Source organism: Vicugna pacos, chromosome 3 (genome assembly GCF_048564905.1).
Source record: "Vicugna pacos chromosome 3, VicPac4, whole genome shotgun sequence".
NCBI classification, from domain to species: Eukaryota; Metazoa; Chordata; class Mammalia; order Artiodactyla; family Camelidae; genus Vicugna; species Vicugna pacos.
Window position 1 is genome coordinate 2,224,133 of NC_132989.1, and position 19,893 is coordinate 2,244,025.

Below are 19,893 nucleotides of genomic sequence, written 5' to 3' on the forward strand. Positions count from 1 at the left end.
TCAACTCTGACCCCTGTCCTGTGGATGGTAATCCTGCATCTCAAACCATGGTCAATACCATTACCAGGAGGAGGATCATCTGCACTCAAGGCTTGGGAACACCAAAAGGTGGGGAGGGTCTGAGGCTTGCTTGACCCACAGCTGAGCCCAGCTGGGCACTGCTTGTGTGTGAGGGACTTAGGAGTGGTTCAAGTGTCCCATCCATGCCACCACACTCAACATCTCCACGTGGTGGCAGTGTTGTTCCAGAAGCAGAATTTTGGCAGGTGGCCACTCAGACACTCATGGCACAATTGGGAGGCTGTCAAAAAACTTAGCACGTTAGACAGAACGGCTGGGCTAACAACTCATTTACAGGTGAGCAATCCTGAGTCAGGATTCTGGGCTCCACTGGAAGCCAAGATTCCAGGACAAATAATCTACAGATCCTAGATGGATTCTAGAAATTCCATGACCCTGATTTTAAAATTATTTTTCTTATGGTTCTAAGATTCCATCTGTGGCTCCCTCCTTTGAGAATCATACAATGCCAAAATCCGACAGCTCTACTGATTCAGCTGCTCTGGGCTCTGTGACTTTGTGACTGAGTGACACCAGCGTTCCCAGAGCTCCTTTGTTCCCTTAAGCAGAATTCACCACATGGCTACTTAAGGAGTTAGAAGTTGGCAGCTGTACTTCCATGACTCTTGGGTTCCATCCTCCCCAACCTACCCCCGCCACGGGCAGAGATACACAGTTCCCATATCACCAGACCTCCTCAGTCTGTCTAAGGAGAGCGAGTTCAAGAAGAGTGCAACCTGCAACCAGGACAGAATCAACTATGCCTCTTGTGTGCCAAGTCCTAAACAGAGAGACTAGGGTCTTGGAGCCAGGGTGGGCGGCGGGGGGGATGGAAGGTTGGGGTGCCAACACAGAAGGACACGTGAGCTGGGGCTGCACACCCAGGAATGTACACAGGAGTCTGGGTTATGGGGGATGTTTGCTCCACAAGTCTTTAATGATGGCTTCCCATATGGCATCCAGAGACACAGGCTGGGTGCTTGGTGATCCCTGAGCACACGTCCTGAAAGGTGTGGAGGATCCCTGGAGTGTCAAGGCCTCGTCCATCAGCCCTCTCTCTCTGCCACTCACTCTGAGCCTACTTTCTCTACCCAAGGAGGGGGCTGACCTCAGGTTCCAGCCACTCCCACGAATCAAAGTCTCTGATAAAAATCAAAATGGAACCTCTCAGGGGAACTTAGAAGAGGCAATCAAGACGGGGAAGAGCCAGCTGTGGGATGGTATCTTGAGACAAATGGATTCATTTTTTAAAAAATTTTTTATTGAGTTATAGTCAGTTTACAGTGTTGTGTCAATTTCTAGTGTACAGCATAATTTTACAGTCATACATGAATATGCATATATTCATTTTCATATTCTTTTCACCATGAGCTACTATAAGATATTGAAAATATTTCTCTGTACTATACAGTATAAACTTGTCTTTCTATTCTATATATACCTGTCAGTATCCATAAATCTCGAACTCCCAGTTTGTCCTTTCCCACCCCCCTCCCCTCTGGCAACCACAAATTTGTATTCTATGTCTGTGAGTCTGTTTCTGTTTTATATTTAAGTTCATTTGTCTTTTTTTTTTTCAGGTTCCACACATGAGTGATCTTATATGGTATTTTTCTTTCTCTTTCTGGCTTACTTCACTTAGAATGACATTCTCCAGGGACATCCATGTTGCTGCAAATGGCATTATGTTGTCATTTTTATGGCTGAATAGTATTCCATTGTATAAATATACCACAACTTCTTTATCCAGTCATCTGTCGATGGACATTTAGGCTGTCTCCATGTCTTGGTTATTGTAAATAGTGCTGCTATGAACATTGGGGTGCAGGTGTCTTTTTGAATTAGGGTTCCCTCTGGTTATATGTCCTAGAGTGGGATTGCTGGGTCATATGGTAAGTCTCTCCAGCCAAATGGATTCATTTTTAAAGGGACTCCCCCAAACCTCTGCAGAAGCTCTCTAGGGACTCCGGAGGGCAGGAAACCCAGCCCACCAGGTACCTCCCTCACCTTCCATCCACGGGGCCCAGCTCAGAAAGATGAGCACACACAAACCAATTGCGTTCTCCTGTGGACAACCCCCACACCATACATACCCCTTCCGTCCTGGCCATTAGCTGTTCAGGTTTCTGTCACAGGGCCTTCAGAATTCAAATCTTGGAGGAACTGACTCTTGCATGAAACACGTAAGGTCCAAACACACAAGTATCAGGGAGATTGAGACCCCAATCCTGCCTCGACTCCCTCCAGGGAACTAGGGAGAGTTGCACTGTAAGGCTCACTAAGCCTCTTGGCCCGGAAGGCAAAGACAGACGTTTCCAGGGGGCACTGGGTGAGACCACGGCCCCCCCAGCACTGGGCAGAGCCCTGGACAACCAGAGTATATGGTAGTGTTGCCATTTCAAAGAGCCTTACGGAAGTCATCTGCTCTGACAGCCTGCCTTTCTTTACATGGAGAACCTTCCAGAGAGACAACAGAAGGTAAAAATTGGACCAGTGATCTGGACTGCAGAGAAGTTGAGTTTCTAGCTTTCACTATGATAAAAAAGCAACTATTAAGTGAAAATCAACAAAGAGCCGAAAGTGAGGTGTCCTCCCCGGGCCCACCAGCACATGCTTCCCACAAGTAAGTAACTTCAGTTCTGTAGAAATGAAACAAAAATAGTATTTGTTTTCTTTTAAGTTATATGAATTTTTCCCAAGAGCTACTAATTATTACGTTGTTTAGACCTAATTACTTGCTAAACAAAACTTTGGCACTTTTTCTTTTTTTTTTTTTTTGGCCTGTGACACTGAAAAGATGACTGCACGTGGACAGAAAGTCTGCCTCAGAGCGCAGACACTCCAACCCTGGGGAGCAGGTGTCCCAGGAGGATATCTCCTGCACAGCGCCTCAGGGAAGCTTCCAGAACGGGCTTAGAACCAAACGGGCCTGGGGGCAGGAAGAGTACCCTTTCTTCTGACCCCAGACTCTCATCCTGTCTGCTTGTGGCCCCTCTGAGGTCACAGCTGCAGGACTCCCCAGCCTCCAGCCCCTGGCTGCCCAGAGCCCTTCCTGCCTCCCCTCAGCTTTTTGGAAAAGAAAGAAGTGAACGAATGATTAGCTGGTTAGTGTCTGAAAGTTGGTGTCTAAAAGCCTGGCTCCCGACCCCGGTACCTGATACCTAGCAGGCAGGGATTCAAATGCCATAGATGGGGGCTCACTACCTCAGAAAGCAAAGTGCCCGCTCATCTGTCTTCCTGCCCCCACCCCGAACCCCATCAAACACACCAGTCTTTGCCCTCCTCCCTGCCACCCATCTCCCAGCAGGGACCACCAAATTTCCTGGGACTGTGCCTTCCTTCCCTTCCTGGACTATTCTGGAAGGAACATAGCCCCATGGGGCCTCTGAATGCCTATGGTGGAACAAGAACAAAAAAAACCCACATCTTTTCTCCAGGGTCATCCTTAAATGAGAATGTTGAATCAGACCTGTGACCATGGGTCAGTTATGGAAGCTCCCTCTGTGAAACAGCAGAGGGCGCTGCCTGGAAGTCACCCTCCCCATCATCTTCAGGGAGGGTGCCAAGCAGCGGTGTGGAGCAGACACACCACACCACAGGGTTGACTCTATCCTCAAGTCAGGTTGCAGAATTTCCATTTGAATATCAGCAATCAGGAAAGAATTCCACTCACTCAGCTATGATAGAAACATCTCCCTCCGACATCTGCATTCCTCTCTATGCCAGTTTGGAAGTAGTTCCCATTCCCATGCTCCTGGGCTTCTGGGAAACAGTCTCAGGGGGCATCTCTGATGCCCAGAAAATGGGGTGGGGCCACTGTCTGCCCCTGCCACAACCTCTATATGAGCCTCACAGGGTCTTTGGAGGGCTGGCAACCCCTGCCATCTGGACTCAGGTGCCACCACGCCAGGAGTCCCTCTGAGGTCCTGCCACCCATCTAAGGATCCCCGCTCCCCCTCCTCTCTGCGTTCAAATGGGTTGTTTGGGGTCAAGGCTTTCAAAAAACCCACAAGGTGGGGGCAAAGAAGGAGCCCCGTGCAAGATCAGCACGTGGAAAGGGCCAGCTCTGGAAGCCCCCAGCCCAGTGCCACCTAACACACAGCTTGCTCGGGCTGCAGCTCTCCCAAAGGCACACTGTAATGCACATCTTCATTAAAGAACAGGAGTCCTCACCTGGGAGCAGAATCGAGGCAGTTCTCAGCTCCCCACCTCTCTTCCTGCACCATGGAAGGTTGCCCGAGCTCAGGGTCAAGCTCACTCTGCCTCCCAGCCACCTGGCATAGGCAGAGAGTAGGGACTGAATGAGGGAGAAGCAAGCAACGGAAGGAGACTAGAGGGGCCTGGCAGGGGAGGTGGCAGGAGGCAGGACTGAGGGGACAGCACTCACCTGCTCCATTCTCTGCAGAGCCCATCACGGCGGGACAGCTGTCCTTCAGGAGGGTACAGCCACCCCCTTTGTGTGTGAGGAGCCAGCAGCCTCTTGGGGAAAACTCCTCATAGCTCTAATCCCAGGGCCCCACAGTTGGGGAGGCGGGGGTAGGAGTCTGCTGCCTTGGCATTGGCCCCCACCCCACTCCCACAGCCCAGGTTCCCAGTAATGCTATAATTGGGTGGGATTTTCGCTGAGAGAGAGGGGAAGTCCAGAGGAGGATGAGCCAGCTCCCAACCTACCCACCCCGCCTCATTCCAGAATTCTTCCTTCCTTCCCTCTGCGGGTGAGGGGATGCAGTGACTCAGAGGAGGGGTAGAAGGACCCAGTGACTCAGAGGAGGGGTAGAAGGACCGGGCATGCGTAGACTCAGCTGGATCCCATTGGCAGTGGGGAGGAAGAGGAACATTCCTTGAAAGAGAATGGCTCTCGCTACACATCGAAGAAGGGGCTCCTAACACAGTCACTGAGGTGACCCCTGGTCCAGAGTCCACAGGACCCCACAGGCTCCCTTTGCAAATAGGGGAACGAAGGTTGATGGGGGCAACGTGATGCGGGGTGCAGCCTGCCTCTTGTTTTCCAGCCCAGTGCTAACACTGGAGGGTTGTTGAGCCACTCCCTACCTCAAGAAGCAGCCACTTGCCAGCTCAAGGTCTCTCCGTGGGGGCCCCCACACTCTGCAGGTCACATGGTGAGGCAAGGCTCAGGGGCTGTGGAGGAGCAGATGGTCCACATGAGGAGAGACATCATAGAAGAGCCTGCAGTTGGGATTTTTATTCACAGTTCTGCTCGCCTCAACTGCAAAACAGTGGCATGGATCCCCGCTGCCCTTTCCTCCTAGAGTCATTGAAACTGATGGGATCTCCCACTGGCACGGGGCTGGCACAAGGTGGGGAAGCTGGGGAGATTTCTCAACTTCGATGATTTTCCTCTCCCCAAATCACCCTGGCCCCTGTCTCCCTGGGCTACAGACAGATATGCAAACAGAGCTTTGCAGTGGGCTGGGAGCTGGACAACTGACTGGCCACTCTTTGTGACCTTGGATAAGTCGCCTTCCCTCTCTGATCTTACCTTTCCTCATCAGCAAAAATCATAAGGCTTACCTAAGTTGTCAGAAATCCCTTCTGGTTTAAGAGGCTAGCAGCCCTCGGCAGACTCCGTGGTCTGTGGCCCAGAGTGAGGGCGCTCACAGCCCAAAGCGCCCAAGCTGCCAATTCCCTTCTCTGGGGGGTGCGGGGAGAAAGTGGAGGCGTCAACACCTGGGCCCTAAGAAGAGGCAGACTGTTTCCCAATAGTGCCCTTCAGACACGTGGCTGCACCCTACACGCCCACCCTGCAGCTGTCCCCAGACAGGCCACCTCCATCCTGGCCGCTCGCCGTCCGCCCAGCTCCCAGCGGACCAGCAAGATGTAGCTCGAAGAGCCAGCCTCGAACGAACGGACCTCTCTAGCAAGGAGATGGACGAAAGGGAGCCGCAGCCCGACCACCTTGGGGCCAAGGGACAGAGCGCGCGATAGAGCAGGAGCGAGAGCGGGACAGCGCGTCCCACGGTGAGCGCAGGGTGCGCGGGCCTCCAAACCTAACGCCCTTGAGTCCTGCGGGGGCGCGACCCGGGAGCTCAGAAGGGACACCTGCGGACCATGCACTCCCGGATACCCGCCGGCCGCCAGGCCAGATGCCCCTCTGGCGGAGCGCAACCCTCGGAGCCGGCGCACACACGCACCCCCGCGCACCCCGCGGCCACGGGAGGGGCCAGCGCCGCCGCCGCCGCTCTAGCTCCTAGGGCCCCGCCCGCCCCCTGCCCCGCCCCGCCCCGGCCCCGGCCCCGGCCCCGGCGGGCGCCCCCCGCGGCGCTGCCCCGCCCCCGCCGTCCCGCGCCGCCCCGGGCCCCGGCCCGCCGCCCGGCCGCCGGCCCACCTGGCGCAGCACCGCCCTCGGAGCCCGCGCACCCGCGCACACCCGCGCACCCCGCGCACCCCGCGGCCGCAGGAGGGCCCAGCGCCGCCACCCGCGAGCTCCCAGGGCCCGGCCCGCTCCGGCGCCCGCGCTCTCGGGGTGGACTCCTGGCCCTCCGAGATCTCCCGCCCGGCGATGGCCCCGCTCGGATATTTCATATTCCTCTACGGCCTGAAGCAAGCGCTGGGCAACTACCCGATCTGGTGGTGAGTGACTCTTCCTCACGTTCGCCCCAGCGTCTGTGAGTACCCCGGCCGCCGTCCCCTCGGGCAGGGCCCCGCGGTGGCCCAGAGCCCGCGCTCTGCCCTGCCCTCCTGTTCCCCGGGTGGTTTGTTTTCCTTGGCGGCCACTTTCGACCTGTTCGGGCCGGGGCTGGGACGCGGGTGGCGGAGTTTCCGGGGACATCGATCCCTCGGGCATAGAGGGGCCCGGCGTCGGACGGGGCGAGCAGTGGGCTGGGGAGAGGCGGGGAGTGGGTCCTCACAGATGGCACGAACGCTCGGGCAGCAGGAGGCCAAGAAAAGTCGGGAGGGCGAGATAAGGAGAGGAGATTAGCCGGAGACTTTCTTTAAGGACGTGTCTTACACACACACACACACACACACACACGCACGCACGCACACAGACACACACACAAAACACACCTTAAAACAAAGTCAGGGAGACAAGACCGAACAGAACAGCTCGGAGCAGCGCAGTTACGTAAAGACTGCGGGGACGCGGCCGGGAGTGTCAGGAGCAGGAGGGCCGGCCTTCCCGCCGCTGTCCGGACCGTGATGGTAAGGAGGGGCTTCTGGAGAGGTGAAGAGGGAGAAAGCATTGCGTTTGAGGGCTCCTGAGCGAGAGGCTCCTCGAATCCATATTGAGAAGTCTGGGGCGCACCGTCCTCCACTCCAGTCAAGACAGATCCCGGTGAGACCGTCCTAAATGTGGCGATTGAAGTGCAGATAAACCAAGGGAAGGAGCCCCAGGATCTACAGCACAAATCGTGCAGGTGGAGGGAAGTCAAGGTTACCATCCCTACGGGCAGCTATTCGGCAGAGTCCCTAAAGGCAAGGGCCACGCCAGCTCGCCGAGGGAGAGGGAAGGGCGCCCTGAGATGCCCAAGATTTGACGAACACAACTCGGGGGAACGCGGGAGCCGAAGGGCCTGAGTGCGTCGCTGGAGGAGACCCAGACAGGAGAGAAGCCTCTCCACAAACATGCGCGCGCGCGCGGACACACACACACACACACACACCCAGGAACTCTCTCCGACGGCTTGCCTGGAATTATAATAATTACGCCGAGGGGAAGTTGGGGGTGGGGGGAGAGACTGAGTGCGCCGAAGTACATCTAATCCGATAATAATTTTTCTCTTCGAGATGGTTCAGGAGCTGGGGCGCCCCGGGTGTGGGGCGCGGGTCCAGGCGCAGCCTGGCGGGACTGGGCGGGGCGAGAAGGCGGCCCCGGCGGGTACCGGGGCCTGAGAGCGATGGCAGGGCGGCGGGCACGCGCTTCGGGGACCCCCGCGCGTCCGGCACCCGCGCGGCACCTGCAGCGCCTGGTCGCCTTCCGGAGCGCCGGCTGCAGCGGGCGTGCCTTCGGACGCGGGGACACTGACGCCCGGGGAACCAAAGAGAGCCCCGCGGCCGCCAGCTCCCGCGCAGGCTTCTAATTAGAACCCGCCGCCGCCGCATTCCTGGGCGCTAGTGGAAGCGCCGTCGCCCCCGCGCTTCTTCTGTAAAGAAGGGCCTTGCCACCAGCCTCTGGCCACCCTGGGCCGTGGAATCGTCCTCCTGTTGGCGCCGAGGGTCCCTGGCCGTACTCCCCTCAACACACATATGCCACTGTCTCCACCTGGGCCATCTGTGTTCCATCTGAAAGGATCCTGAGACAGGCTGGGTGCGTCCGGCATTCTTCAGGTAGAGTGGGGAGGGGCGTCCTCTCCCCACCCCCCTCCATCTCAGTGACCCACCCAGTCAAGAGTCTAGAGCAGCCCTTTGGCCCCAGAAATGAAGAGGGTGCCTGGGACGCCCACTTTGCTCTCCATGGGATTCGCACTCTCCGTGATTGTTTCCTGAGAAATGTCTCTGGTGGACGCAACCTCAAAGTTCACTGAGGATCAGCAATTTCCTCTCCTCCCTCCTCTCTGCCCCCAGGCCAGCCGGACGCAGGAAGGACATGGTCTCTCCACAGCGCACATAGGCAGCGTAAAGAGGAGGGCTCACAGAAAAAAAAGAAATGGAGTTTAATAGCAGGCAGAAGGCTTTCTATCTTCGCACCATACCTGGTGGAGTTTCCCACAGGTGGCTTCTACTTCCTCTGGCCACCCTTCCCCCCAGCAGCCCAGTCAGGCCTGGGACCAAACCTCTCTGTATAAGTTCTCACCTTCACACTCAGCCTCCCTAATTGGCATTCTGTTTCACCTTCCCTCCCCCAAATGAAGCCACTGCTACCATCCCTTCTTCCCCCCACCCCAGCCCCTCGCATATGAAAGTGGAAGTGACAGGGACTTCCTCACCTGGAGAAACAAGGAAACAGCCCAAATTGGGAGTAATTAGGCTTTGAAGTTGGTGTGGTCTTGGTGGGAGGGTGGAGGGGGAGGGAGTGGTGCTGCATCCTCGGGGAATTTAAAGAGCCAACTGCCTCCCCAGGAGCGTCTCGGAAGGTCCTTCATCCTAGACGCTCAAGGTCCAAAGGCGGGTCCCAGCAGAGGCAGACAGCCCTAGACCACACGATGAGGGCTGTGGAGACCTCCAAGAGCATGTGCTCTGGGCTCCTTGTGTGACAGTAGGGGTTGGGGGGGGATCCAGAGAAGGGACCTGGGAAGTGACAGGACCTGGGCATCTGACCCCAGAGGCACAGCATGGCCAGCCACCAGTGTCCCATAGTACTGCAGACCTACAGGGAGGTGCCGGCCCCCACTCATCACTCTCCTTGTCCAGACTGAATTCTTGCTTAATTAAATCGGAAGGGTCCATGTGAACACAGAACAGGCATCATGATGAAGGGGGACACACAGAACCCTTGAAGGGCAATACCTAGTAGGTACCAGTGCTGCGTGATGTGCTTTGGGCATCTTCATCCCGCTTTCCGTGTCTAGGCTGATGGCATCCTGTAATCCCCCGTCATCTAGCCAGGGGCCCTGGAGGTCAGCCTCTTTTCTCCCTTGTCCCCTCGCCAAGGCCCCTCCATTTCCCCCACCAGGCTGCACTGCTCCATTCCCACCATCTTCTGCCTTTCTCCTCATCACCCCCTCACCCTCCACTCCAGTGCACACTCTCACTGCTGCTGGAGTTACAGCACGATGGTCAGCTGCTGTCCTGCCTCTACCTGCCAGAGAGCCCTCCCTGCCTTTCCTTGTCAGGACCCCCTTCCTGCCAGTCTCTGCTGGACCTCGGGCTCCCCAGCCCTGAGTGGTCCCTGGAGTGGGCATCACCCCCAGATGTGAGGCCACACCCAGTCTTCTCCCACCCCTGGACCAGCTCAGTAGCCTGAGACATGATCCCAGTGCAGCATTCCCTGGTTCTTCCCCCTTTCACTGCCTGTTCACCCTCCTCCCTAGCCCCCTGCACCCCCCCATTCATGTGCAAGCAGACACCCTGCTCTGAGCTTGGTCCCGGCCCCAAGGAAGGCCAACTTAGCCATCACCTGCCCCTAGCCTCCAGAGTCTCCTCTCTGCACAGCTCTCCCTGGTGCCAGACCCACCAGGTCCTCACTCACAGGGTCTTCTCAGTCTGAAGTGGGACACAGGCTTCCCTGAGTGGGTCCCACTCTTTGTAGGGTGCCGGTGCACGCTGAGTTCAGGGCCAGTGAACAGGAGCTCTGGAGGCACTACCCAGGACCCACAGCCTCAAAAGGCGGGTGAGGTGGGCGAGGAGGAGGGAGAAGAGGAGGGCTAAGTGACCACGCAGGGTGAGAGATTGCCCATGTCAGATGACGCGGGACCTGGGGGAGCTGGGCAAGGCTCTGAGTCTTCTCAGACAGGCAGGACCCAAGCAAGCAAGACTTCCTGAGCCGCCCTGCCGCTGTGCACCTGTACTCCTAAGAGACCCTCCGCAGGACAGCCCTCTCTCCAATCCTTTCTCCTCACCCTGCCCTGTTTGTCTGTTTATCTCTATCTGTCTCTCTACCTCTCTGTGTCTGTCTGTCTGCCTCTGTCTGTCTCTGTCTCTCTCCCTGCCTCTCTGCAACCCTGAGGCTGCACTACCAATGGTAGTGGTAGCCCACAGAGCTAGAGAAATTCAGACACCAGCTCAACACCCCCAGTAATCTCAGGGTGCTGGGAATGATACTCCTCCACAGAACCACCAGTGGACATCTTTTAATGAAGAGCTATGTTAGAAATGACCGCAGGTAAAATACATACGGTCAGAAAACTTGTTCTATACCACTAAGTCAAATATCCATCACCATCAAGAGAGAAAAAAAAAAAAGCCCACCATAGCACATGCTCCTTCCAGAGCACAGAAATATCACTTACCTCTCACGTCCGGCTCTCTCTGACTTGCCCACCAAACCCCCAGGACTCTGCCGAGTGAAGCAACTTCTCCCAGGCTGGCTAAGCCTGCATTTCACTGGGCTTGCTGTCTTTTATTAAAAATGATTTTGCTTTATTTGCACAAACCTGCTAGAATTCTTTGTGACAGGGAAGAGGGTGAGAAGATGCAATCATGGAGGAAGAGTGTGGAGGGGCTGTAAAATCGCCCTTTCCCCAGGCAGTCCCCAGCATGCATCTCCAGTCTGCAGGGACAAGGACTGCCCTGTCCAGGAGGGCCTCTGCCCCTTTTAAGTGTGCTTGAAGGGCTGGGGCCACTTGAGACGTGTCAGGGGAAGACCCCGCTGCTGTTTGCTGTGTGCGGCGGTTGAGGAAAGGCTTCTGTATATTACCAGTGAAGGCTGGGAGCAGAGGCTACTGGTGGCAAGGAAGCAGATTTTGGCTCAGTTATAGGGAAGGCTTCCTGGATCTGAGAGTGATGCCATTACCGGTGTTTGGAAGGTGGTGAGCTGCCCATCCCTGGAGGGGTAGAAACAGGGGCTGAGGAAGGAACAGCCTGCCCCAGGTTGGGGGTTCCCATGGACAGCTCAGTGGCTGAGAATCTGAGATTGACAAGGCTCAGCTCCTCCTCCCACCCCCAACGTGGTCAGCACTGCAGCTAACAGTCCTGGTAAGTCCCCCAAACTCCACCATGCACAGTTGGAACTTTGGTTCATGAACTTTGGTTCACGGTTACTGTCACACACACACACTACACGTGTCGGGGGTCCTGGGTGAAGCCTTGCAGAGAAGCCCCTGGCACAGACATGGAGCCATGGCCCCATCCTGGGGTTCCTTTCCGCTCACCACCAGCAGCGTGTCCTCCCCACCTCGCGCGCCTGTATCCCATCACACTTCCCCCAGCCTGGCTCAGCTGGTCCCAGAGTTGGCCATGCCCCACTCCTCACTCCTCACCAGGCTGAAATGTATGTGGTCAGGTGTCACGGAGAGGTGGGTCCAGCCAGGCTGCCTGCTCCCAGTGGGACCTGCCCCTCCCTTTGTAGAATTTCCACAAGGATGGCACCTGTATCACCAGGCTATGAAGTCCCATGGAGTATTCGCTCTCCTTCCTCCCCTCTGGACCCCTTGTAGCTGCTAGATAAGATTTTGTTGAACAAATGAATAAAGGAATGAATGAATGGAACCTTTCCTATGAAAAACAGAAAGTGTATCAGATGGCCTGTGCTTGGGGACATAAGGACACAGCTAACTGTTTTTAAACCTCCCCCCCCCGACTGAGCCCCCCGGCTCTGGGGCTGGGTCCTCCTGATAGACCTCGGCAGCTCTGCCTTGGTCTCCCTCCCTTCCTCTCCAGGTGACACCCTGGAGGTGTCTCACACTTTGGTGCTTCCACATTCCTTCCCCAACGAAACGTGCCGCTGCCGCCCAGGGAAGCGGGCAAAAGCATGGCCGCGGGCACGGGAGCCTCTGCCCGCCTGCTGGGACTTGCGCAAAGTATGTGTCAGTAATCCCAGCTCGGCCCGGTGGGGCAGGAGGGGGTGCTGGGAGGGCTGCAGGCAGGGCTGTGCCGCCCAGGGGCTGGGAAGGGGTGGCCCCCAAGACCAGGGACCCAGGTCTTAGAACCCCTCCCCACAGGTCTTCTTATTGCAGAAGGTGCTCTAACCTCTGGGGCGAGGTCTTCCAGGTAGGAAAGAGAGAGCGTGGATGCATGTGGGCCCTTCCTAGAGACCTCACAGCAGAGAGAAAGAGAAGACAGAGCCTGGAAGGCCTTGGGCCAGGTCAGCACCCCTGGGGGAGTCTCGGTCCTGGGAGCCTCCGGGACAGCTCCATACAGAAAGGGCCGAGCCTACCCATCAAGCCATCTACCCACACGGCAACCAGCCCCACACTCAGTACCTCCAGTCTGAGGACAAAAACCTGGTCCAGCTGTGGAGAGCTGTGGAGAGTCTTGGGGGCAGGACAATCCTCATGTGTCAGCAAGAGGGAGACATTTGGGACCAGCCAGAGCCCTCCTTGGTAGGGACCCTGCAGGCAGGGTGGGCAACAGAGGCCACCAGATCAGAACTGGACAGAGATCTGTGCCCTTGAAGGACAAGAGAAGATGTGACCTTGCTCTCCAGGGTCGGCCCCTCTGGCCCAGACACGAGAGGATGTGCAGGCGGAGGCGGCAAGCTTCAGCAGGATCCAGAGAGGGCGGCCAGCTAGGCTGGGAGCACAGAGCACTTCCTGGAGAGATGGCCCTGGATGACGTGTTGGTAGAATGTGCCCCGCCGAGGTGTGGCTGGAGCCATCGTGCCCATTTCTCCCTCCCCTCCAGGAGCCTCTGATTGAGTGTGGTCCGCTACCTCCTTGGCCAGACGGGGAAACTGAGGCTCAGGAGGGGCAGATAGAAGCAGTTATATCAGTGAATGATACAGCTGTTGCCCCCACCCTGCCTCCAGCCCTAGCCAAGCCCTCCCTGTGTAGAACCCCTCTCTCTTTGAGGAACTGTGCTCTTTGAGAATCCCAGCTCTCCCCTCAAAATGCACACAGCCACAGGCAAGGGCAGAGCTGTGCCTACAGGTCATGGATACCTTGTGTTTGCTGAATTTTCTTACAGAAAGAAATCAGACTAGAACTCAAGAAACCTAAAAGGCTGCCACCCCATTAAGACCTGCCTGGTAACGGTACACAGGCATTTAGCCTCTCTGATTGTGTGTTTGCCCGCGGTGGAGCCGGGAGCGGACAGGGGTTGTGGGGGAGAAGGGACTGCCTTTGCTCCCAGCCTCCGTCCACAAGGAGCGACTTCTGTCATCTGGCCTGGCCACACAATTGTAGTAAAATCCACTTGCGTGAAAGCCATCAGCCCGGGGGTGGGGTGGGGGGCAAAGCTGGTCCAGGCTGGGTCCCGGGCGGCCTCCCTCCCCTGCATGTCACAGCCAGCGCCTCTGCTCTATCCTGAGCAAGACTGTCTGGCAAGGCGCCTGGCCTTTCAACAGCGCAGTCCTTCAACAGGAGCTAAGGAGGGAGGAGGGAGAAAAACCATTAGAGCTTTTGGGCGGCAGGCGTGGCTCACGTGGCCCCAGCCACAGGCTGGAACCGGAGTCTAGAGGGGCCACTTTGCAAACTTCACACGTGTGTGCTCTGGCTTGAAAATGATGCCTTCCCACCCCTGGTCCTGAAAAAAATTATCACTAAAAAATTAGCCAACAATAACATTCACAAAAACCTGGTGGTAGGGGGGAAATGCGTTCATTATCTTACCGGCTTCATACAGGCATTTCCCTCACTATAGGTTCTCATTTCACTCACACATTTTTCATGAGCATAAAAACTGTGCAGAACAGATTGTGTTCTACTCTTTTAAGGCTTACCATCATCCGTTAAACATTTTGCATCTCTGGGACCTTCTCAGTGACGGCACTTGCAGGTACTCAGGCCTGGGGGGGGGGCGGGGGCTGTGATCTGTTTGCCTGACCTTTGGCCCTTCCTGCTGCATGGACATGGACGGCCCTGCAAGGAGGACGTCTCCAGAGCTGGAGTTCCGGATACAGGCTGAGGACTTGGAGGGGGAAAGAAGCGCCATTATCTGGGGCAGAGCCGGGGGCGAGGGTTGCTTTCAGTTTGGAACACTCTGGTTTTGAGGGGCCTTTGGGACATTGGATGTGACATCCAGCCAGACAGTGAAAATGTTAGCTCCCCAGCCAGGTGTTGGCTGAAGGTGTGGGCGTGGTCACTTCCTGGGGTGCCCTCCTGCACTTCAGGGTTGGCAGCAAGAAGAGAAATGGAACAAATTCCTCAAGGGCTGAATCATGGTGGCCAGGTGCAGGGTGAAGGAAATGGGTGCAGTGAGGGCAGGCTGGCCTCTTGGCCTCTCCCTGCAGGCTGGGCAGGGCCCTTGTGCCCCTGTGGTTCCCAGGCCCCCAGGACCAACACCCCAGGGGATGGCAGCACATCCCCCTTCCCCCCAGCTTTCCCTGGGGCTACAGGACATGGCTTTTGCCCTCCAGGGCAGGGCCAACTGTTGCCTGGAACATCCCTCGGTGGAGGAGGAAGAGATGCATCGTGACCCCGAGGCAATGTCAGGACCTCAATGCAACCCACATAGAGGAGCCTGAGGGTAAACAAGGGGTGACTGATCATGGGCCCCTTCCCCAGTGCTTGCCCGAACACCCCCCCATATAAGTAGCCCTAAATCAGACACCTCCTGTCCCCAGCTGGACCCCAGCTTGGACATCTGCATGTGAGAGGCTGTGGAGGTGGGGCAGAGATTGGAGAACTAACCCAGGCTGAAGCCCCAGACACCCAGGCCGGAGCTCAGAGTGGGTTCCTGGGAGGTTAATGTGGCCTGGTCCACACTTGTGACCCCTCCAGAGGGCCCCTCTTAGCAACACTGGACAGATGGCCCCGGGTTTGCCTCCTCGGGGCCTGAAAATGGGTGGCCAGTGCCCTGCTCCAGCATCACCCTTCCCACCACAACGCGTCTGGATTGTTCACTGGTGCTACATCCTTCGTCTGTCTCCACCTTGCTCTTTTGAGGATCCTTGCCACCTCTAGAGGAGTGATGGCATCTGGCCTCCTGGTGGCCTTGCTCCTCGCTGGCTCTGGGACACTGGGCTGGAAGGAGGCGAGTGGCCAGCCCTATGGAGACAGATGGGGCCCATGGAGGGCGGGCCTCACGTCCTGGCCCCATTCTGGAGCCTGGCAAAGCACACCCTCCCCTGTCTATAACTAAACTCATGTTCTTAAAGGGAAATTTAAGAGTTCACTGGAAGTTTCTTGGAGTCTAGAAGCAGAAACCAAAGGTGAATCCTGACTGCCGGAGCAAAGGATTTGGATTTGAAGCTTTAGGAGGCTCCCTTGTCTTGAAGTCCTAGAACTGGAAGCTGGACCTACCTTCAGCAATCCCCAAGTCCGTGGTTCTCAAACACCAGCAAGCGTCAGAACCCTCCCTCCCCAGCAGGGCCTGTCGAAATAGAGCACTAGCCACAAATTTCTGATCCAGCAGGTCTGGGATGGAACTTGCATTTCTGATATGGTGCACATGCTGCTAGCCCAGGGGCCGTCCAAAGAGGACCCAGCTCTCACCCAGCTGCCCGGCACGTTGGCTTGGGAAACCAAGGTGCAAAGGGTCCTAAAGCAGCAGCAAAATCGACGAGCCAGGGGACAGAGGGGGGCCACCACCCACATCACCCCTCGGTGACAGTTCTGTGGTAGAAACGGGGTCATATCAAATCCAGGAGACCTGTGATGCTCTGTGTCTTTTGGGTTTAGTGGTGGCTGTATGGGTTTTGTCTATTAATATGTTAACTTAGTCTCTGTTGTGGATTGCATGTTGATGTCCCCCCTAGATTTGTATGTTGAAACCCTGACCCCCGATGTGATGGTGTTAGGAGGTGGGGCCTTTGGGAAGTGATAGGGTTAGATAAAGTCATGAGGGCGGAGCCCCTGTGATGAGAACAGTGTCCTTATAAGAAGAGGAAGAGACATTAGAGCTCTCTGTCTGCTATGTGGGGACACAGCGGGAAAGTGGCCGTCTGTGAGCCAGGAGCCCTTCGCCAGAACCCCCACCGTGCCGGCACCCTCATCTCAGACCCCCAGCCTCCAGGACTGTGAGAAATCACCGAGTGTTGTTTCGGCCACCCAGTCTGTGCTGTTTGTTGTGGCAGCCACACTGACCAAGACAGTTGTTCATAAATGTTAGCTTGTGTGTACTGTTTTTAATGCATTTAAACAGCAGTATAGTGTATAGGAAAGTGGAGGTGGGGAGCCTTGGGAAGGCAACATGTGGAGACCTCCATCCTGTCATATTAACTCGTTCATGTTGATCAGGTCTTCCTCCAGCCCCAGCTTCTCAGTCCAAGAGGTTCCCCGGGGCTCCACCTACCAGGTTGTGCAAGTCGCAGAGAGTTATGCAGTGGGCGGGGCTGGGCCCAGGGCGACATGGGTGATGGTGATTGGCCAGGTGGGCCAGGTAAGCAGGTAGGCAGTGGCAGATGGCAGGTGGAGGCAGAAGCATTGCCAAGGGCTCGGAAGGAAGAAGTAACCAGCCTCCAAGAGAGAGGCGCTGGCACATGGGGAGGGGTGGTGCTGGGGACACAGGCAGAGAAGGGGAGGGGAGGGAAGAGCTGTCTAAAGGCCAAGGTGATTGGCCCTTGAAGGTGGCAGTGGCTTGAACCCTTGAGCTACACATGGAGGGGCTGCTACCCTGCGAGGTTCTGTTCCTTCTGGCCTGAGCAGCTTGGAGGGTGAGAGAAGAGAGCCAGCGTGAGCAGAGGAGGGAGACGGAGAATATTTAGACTTTGCTGTGTGACAAATGACCAGATTTCTGGCCTCAAACAGCACCTGTGCATTAGTTCACAGCTCTCAGGTCTAAAGTCTGGGTGTCTGGTCTGTGTTCCCTGCTCAGGGTCTCCCGAGGCCAAATTCAAAGCATTGGCCAGTCTGGGAAAGAATGTGCTCCCAATCTCACCCAGCTGTCAAATTCTGGTCCTTATGGTCCCCATGTACTTCCAGCTGTCTGCCAGGGTGGGTCTCGGCTCCTGGAGGCCACCTTCTGGTCCTGGAACTCGGCCCCTTCATCTCAGACCCAGCAGCAGCTTCAGATTCGGCTAAAGCTGGAGGGTCTGCTTTGAAAGCATATGTATGGTTAGATTAACTCCGCTTGGTGGCCCTGATTTATGTCCGAAGCAGGTCCCACAGATACAGCAAGTGTGATCTGCCTGTATTCACAGTCCTAGTCAGGAGAGGGGAGACTCCTGGGGCCACGTCAGAATCTGGGCTTGGTGGGCCGGAGAGCGGGAGAGCGGGAGAGTGGCCGCCTCCTTCTGGGGGTGCTCAGCTGCCCTCTGTCCCACCCCTCAAACCACACATCCCCTCCCAAATGCTCCTGAGCAGCCTCCCTCTGGGTGTCAGACCCCTGGGACAAGGAAGCGACATCTTTATATGTAACTACCACTGACCGCAGTTGAACTCACCTTCAATTATGAATGGAGGTGACAGATTGTAGCAGCGTTTGGTTTCTGAGATGCTATCACTAAGAGAAAGCAGATACTTTCATCTCAGATGACAGTTGGTTCAGAGATTACAAAGTGTCATCACGCTCTCAGCCCACCATGTAGGCTCGATAAAGAAACACACACATCGTCCTGAATCACAAGCTTGTTCCCTGTTGTTGTAACGTGGTTGTACCCATCGCTTGTTCCCTTGTAACTGTTTCCCTCTCTGCATGATGTGGGACGATGACTTGACTATATAGTACAGAGAGTTTCTGCAGGGCGAACCCACTTCCCTAGTGTTCACATCTTAACATGACTGGTACCTTTCTCAGAACGGAGAGACCACGCTAGCGCACTGCCATCAGCCAGACACTGGCTGACTCCACCAGTCTCTCCATGGACGTCCTTTCTCTGTTCCAAGATCTGACTTGGGAAATCAGTTTGCATTTGATGTCATTGCATTTCACGTGCCCTGGGAACTTGGGGAGACATAGAGCACGAAGGTGATGGTGTCCTGTAGGTGCGGGACTTTTCAGTTTCGAACACCCCACTCCCACTAAGCTGCCTCTAGTCCCTGGCCAGACCCTCGGACAGGACTGTACGTGGTTGTCCCTGAAGCCTGGGGCCCAGCCTGGGGCTGCTCCGCACCCTCCTGTTCAGCCCCCAGCCCTCAGTCAGAGTGCCCCCAACTTCCTCCCAGAAGGGAGTGGGAGGAGGGGTTACAGATCTTGGTTTTCCAAGTATTGATCAATTGGGGTCATCTACCGTCTCTTCATATGAAACATTTGAATCCTGGGGATGGTGAGGGGATAGCATATGTCCAGTCTGGATTTTTTTTCCCCAGCTTTACAGAGATATGATTGACATATAACATCATGTAAGGTTAGGGTGTACAATGTAATGATTTGATGTATATACATGTAATGATGATGGATGCATTGCTAAATGATTACCACACAAAGTTGGTGAACACATTTGGATTTTTAATATGATATTTTTTATGAACCAATTTATCCCTCAAGGCTCAGCGAAAATTTAGTGACCTGATGAGCCCCCTTGATCCTTCCCTGCCTCTTGTCTCCCACACACTGGCCCCTCCCTGTCTGATGGAACCCCCTAGCTCTCTGCCCTCTTCAGGTGGGTCTGCATCACCCAGATCCTCTTGGCTGCCCAGCTCTGGAACAGAGAAACCTAAAGGAGCCATCAGGTCCAGAGAGGGTGGGAGAGGGATCCAGTCAGGCTTGGTGGAGGCCAGAATAGTTGGAGGGGCATCTGGGCTGGGGGCTGGCCACCAGCATCCTGGTGGTGCTCAGGGAGGTGGCGATCTAGGGCCTGACCAGGAGGACGGCCAGGAGGAGGCGGGGGTAAGGGAACTGACTCAGCTTGAATGAGCTTGGGGAGAAGCTGTGAACTGGGGGGTCCCACTCTGCTTTCCCTGGAGCCGTGGCCTGACGGCATGAAGGGAGGTGGGGAGGGGCCAAGGGAGGAGCAGGCTCTACGCTTTCTGTGGGAGGCTGTGGGGTTCTGGGGATGAGCACCTCACTCCTCCCCCAGAATGAGTCCTGGCCTCTGGACTGGGATTGGCAAGGACAGAGAGACTGAGCCCTCTGTTTCTTTCTGTCTGAATTCAGTGACCCCTTCTTTGCCCACTTGTTCCGAGTCTCCAAGTACATTCAACCAGTGAAAAGTCACCTGAGTGGATTTTCCTTCTGGTGGACCCTCTTTGTCTCTTTTCTAGTTCAAGCCAGGCTACTGGCAGCAGAAAAGAAGAAAGAGGGAACCCCATGAGCCCTAAGGGCCAGCTCCCTGAGAAAGGCTCCAAGACCAGAGCCATGCAGGACAAACCTTTCCCTAACGCTCCATCAGAAAATATTCCAGCATCCAGGAAAGATGCAAGACTTGGACAGAGAACATTCATGTACCCATAGCTCACATTTCACTCGGCCTGGTTTATTCCATGTCTAACCACCCCTTTATCCACCCAACTATTC

At 55.9% G+C, this 19,893-nt stretch overlaps 1 protein-coding gene and 1 long non-coding RNA gene across 2 annotated transcripts in view; one reads left to right on the forward strand and one right to left on the reverse strand.

The window, feature by feature from the left end:
* Positions 1–2,222: 2,222 nt before the first annotated feature.
* LOC140690516 (uncharacterized) lies at positions 2,223–5,840 on the reverse strand. The gene is made up of 4 exons (XR_012065832.1): positions 5,593–5,840; positions 4,448–5,199; positions 4,234–4,334; positions 2,223–2,699 (listed from the first exon to the last, which is right to left on the reverse strand). It is a non-coding gene; the product is annotated as an uncharacterized lncRNA (long non-coding RNA).
* Positions 5,841–6,377: 537 nt separating this feature from the next.
* The window catches only part of WNT3A (Wnt family member 3A), a 45,038-nt gene continuing 31,522 nt past the window's right edge, over positions 6,378–19,893 (forward strand). Inside the window, exon 1 of the mRNA XM_006218761.4 lies at positions 6,378–6,651. Within this exon, the coding sequence (XP_006218823.1) occupies positions 6,581–6,651 (71 nt within the window). The 5' untranslated portion in view covers positions 6,378–6,580. The remainder of the gene's footprint in view (positions 6,652–19,893) is intronic.